The sequence below is a fragment of the Trypanosoma equiperdum genome (assembly GCF_001457755.1).
Source record: "Trypanosoma equiperdum strain OVI genome assembly, contig: ctg_1321, whole genome shotgun sequence".
Lineage (NCBI taxonomy): Eukaryota > Euglenozoa > Kinetoplastea > Trypanosomatida > Trypanosomatidae > Trypanosoma > Trypanosoma equiperdum.
The window spans coordinates 27701-31099 of record NW_027123307.1 but is presented as its reverse complement, the minus strand read 5'-3'; the positions used below and the strand labels follow the sequence as shown (position 1 = coordinate 31099).

The 3399-nt window shown below is 48.6% G+C and overlaps 1 protein-coding gene across 1 annotated transcript; it reads right to left on the bottom strand.

The window, feature by feature from the left end:
- Positions 1–1610: 1610 nt before the first annotated feature.
- Positions 1611–3338, bottom strand: TEOVI_000759100 (uncharacterized protein; the record flags this gene model as incomplete). The annotated part of the gene is made up of 1 exon (XM_067221118.1): positions 1611–3338. One exon carries the CDS (start codon positions 3336–3338, stop codon positions 1611–1613), a length of 1728 nt encoding a protein of 575 aa, XP_067077219.1.
- Between the last annotated feature and the right edge of the window lie 61 nt (positions 3339–3399).

Here is a 3399-nt window from a genome sequence, read left to right as displayed (position 1 = left end):
ATATATATATATATATATGAAACTATATATGATTATATGCCTGTAGTATCTATAGCTTCCTTATCCGCGGCGTGATGCTTAAACAGCTACACCCGCGTCGGTGATATATACCTGGTGACGAGCGGCGTAAGAAGAAGGAGGAGAAGGGACGAGTACAAGCAAGGACAATGTGTATGGTCCTTCCAGAAGTAAACTGACCAACACAAACAAACGGCATGACACACCCACAGATATATTGATGACGAGGAAGTACGAAACCGCAGGAGTCGATAGATTCTCATTAACTGGATGAATATTTCTACTCCGCTACAACATTCTTTCTTTTCCCCCATCAATAGGTGCGACCGTTGCCATTGCTTCCACCCGAAACCATTGGCCCCACTTTCTACATGTGTTTTCCTTCGCTGCTGTTCCACTGCCATAAAAATCGAGGTGCCACAGAGTCACCCCGGGGTGATGCAGAGAATAACGATAGTGGAAAACATGGGATGGGAAGTAACCACTTACCTCCCTTAACCGCTTCCACTGCTACTACCGGTAGCCTTCTCGTTTAGGCAGAACCGAGGGAACAAACATAAAATTTACAAAGCAAAAAAGAAAAATGGCTGCCACCACGAAGGGACGGGGTGTCTTTAATGTCTTAACCCTGCTTTTTCGGCTTGTGGCGGTAAATTATGTACATAACACCGAGGCACACCAGCCCAGGGATAGCCATGAGTGTCACAGCGAAAAGCCAAAACACAGAAATCAACATAGTGTAATGAAACAAGAGCATCTATAGGAAACATTGGAAACGTGAGGCAACGTTTCATCCCAAACAAGGACACACACATACACATACGGACAAAAACAACAATAACAACAACTGAGGTTCGCCCTCCCCTACTAACGCAGCCGCATCTAATTTCTCACTGGGATGGTGAGTGAGATCCCAGTGAGCGAAAATGTTACGGCGTCCATTCACAACGCACTTGACACAGAGCGAGAGTAAGTAGACAAGAGGAACGGAAAAATGAGATGTATAACTACTCGACCCACATTGCGTGTACAACTGAAGAATAAAACAACGACATGTGAGGGATGTAACGTGAGGGCACTAACGGAGGGGGGGGGACACTTCGCACAACACAATAAAGCTGCGGGAGTGGGAAGGAATGGGCGCGTGCCGAGAAAGACAAAACGAAAAAGTACATAGCGGCGGAAAGTTTTCCTCACGAGAAAAGAAACAGAATACTAAACAAAAAAAAAAAATAACGTCAAGTGCACAAGTCAGTGCATAACGTGCCACTCTAAATCGCAGCGCCTTCCGCCCTTTCGCACCGCATTAACTTTTTACCGTTTCTAATTGTGTCATTCCCCCTCCTTGTCCCCTTACCAAAACGAGTATAGCCCGGGGCGTGCCCCTTCCGTTGCTGTACGCTTCCTGGAACGTCCGGCGCAAACGCTAAGGAACGAGGGAAGATACAAATCTAAAAAAAGGAGTAAAGGGGCCTCTAATGGTTATTATTCCCCGCCCACATCCTCTCGCTGCAACTACGCACCCACGTTAGAATTGAGCTACAACCCTTGTTGTAGCTTTCCATTTGTTTTCCAGTAAGTGGTCCGCGTGTTTACTCTCCTCTAGCCGTTGCGGGGCTCGACAACCCGCTGCCGTAGCCTTCGTCTAGTTCAATACCGATCTGTTCATGACGGGGCTTTGTCAGACCCGCTGGTTTTGAAGTGTCAGTTTCTTCCTTTATAAACTTTGGCATTGGGTCAAGCAAGTGTGCAGTGAAAGGTCCAGTTCGCCCCCCCATTAGCTTTGCTTGGTTACCATTGCGGTCATGCGACCAAACGGCTAAGTAGTCCTCCGTACGACGTTCAATGGCTGCGAACAGTTCATGCACAGAATGTAGCGAGGGTGTGGAGCCTTCCTTCGTGAGAACAAGCTTCGGCGCAACACAACCAATAGAAGTGTATGTTTTCTGCAGGTGAAGAACTGATTCAGCTAGCACTGCTCGTGTCTTCTCTGACCGCTTTTCGATTGCCTCAGTTTCTTCTTGCAGGTCCTTCAGATGACTTTGCAACCTTTTCACCTCCTCGCGCTCCTGACGCTGCTTTTCAGTACCGTCAACAAGAGTATTGAGTTTCTTCATTAGCTCATTTCTCTCCTCCTCAAGTTCCCGCGCGGCGCTTTGTTTGCTTTGTATGACATTATACAACTGGAACCGCTCCCCATTTTCATCGCAGACGTAACTCTCGACCTCAGCAAGATCGCAAGTGCCGACAATTTTCCCTAGACGGTTGAGGTAGACTTCAAACTCTTTTAGCTGACTCTCGAGACCATCACCGTCTTCATCCATATCATCCTGGGCAGCAGCGCCGGTCTCGTTGTGCTTGTTTACCAGATCGTGCTCCGCGGCGGTGCGCTCCTTGACAACTTCAGCTAATTCATCTGTCAGCTTGTCAATGCCCTCCCTTACATTCTGCGCCTGGATTTTATTACGGTCCTCTACGGCAACAAGCTCGTAAAAGGCTTTTTCATACGCTTCGGCGTCTGCCTCTGCCGCCTTTCGTAATTCTGCCAGCTGATGCTCGCACTCACTGCGTTCCTCAACAAGCAGGTTGCACACTTCAATAAGAAAGGAGGTTTCTTTCATAATCTCCACCATCTCCCCTTCACGATCCTGTCTCAGAGCATCTACTTGGTTCTGCATGGTGATTTGCAAGTCAATTTCCAATCGCATCGCCTTCCCCTCTTCAATCAGAGTGGAGAGGCGATCTGACTCGGTCTCTACATGCGACTCAAGCCCTCGCAACCGAGCCCGAGAAGCCTCAATTTGCTCTTCTTCTTCTCGTCTGTTGCGGTAAGTTTGGAGAGAACTGGCATTCGCTGCGCTACTCGTACTGCCGTGTCTACAACGCAATTCGTTGAAGCGAACACGGGCCGCTGACAGTTGAGCCTCCAAATCAACAAGCTCATTGCGCGCGCGTTCCACAGCCTCACGGGCAGATCGATATTTCTGCGAGGAAGCCTTCAGTAACTTGGAGTCATGTTCTGCTGCGACACAAGCGCCACCAGGCGACCGTGAGGACGATTCCTTATCTACCGCATTCTCTGCCATACGCATCTCTTCTATCCTCACCTTTAGTTTATTATTCTCAAATTGGATGAGCTCCAACTCCTGTTCCTGACGGGCACAATCCCGACGAAAACGGTCTTCACACTCCCGCAATTGGAGCTCGGCCTGCACGTAGCGACGCCTTAAGGTGTCCGCAACATTTTCATTGCCTTCCCCATTAATGATACGAGGGCTACGCTGCGTAAAGCTGCCACTCCCATCTCCCTTTGCTTGCATTGGGTTTTCTCTGTGCACTTGCGTTTTTTTTTTGTTTCCTCTACCTTGGAAATAGCTCTCG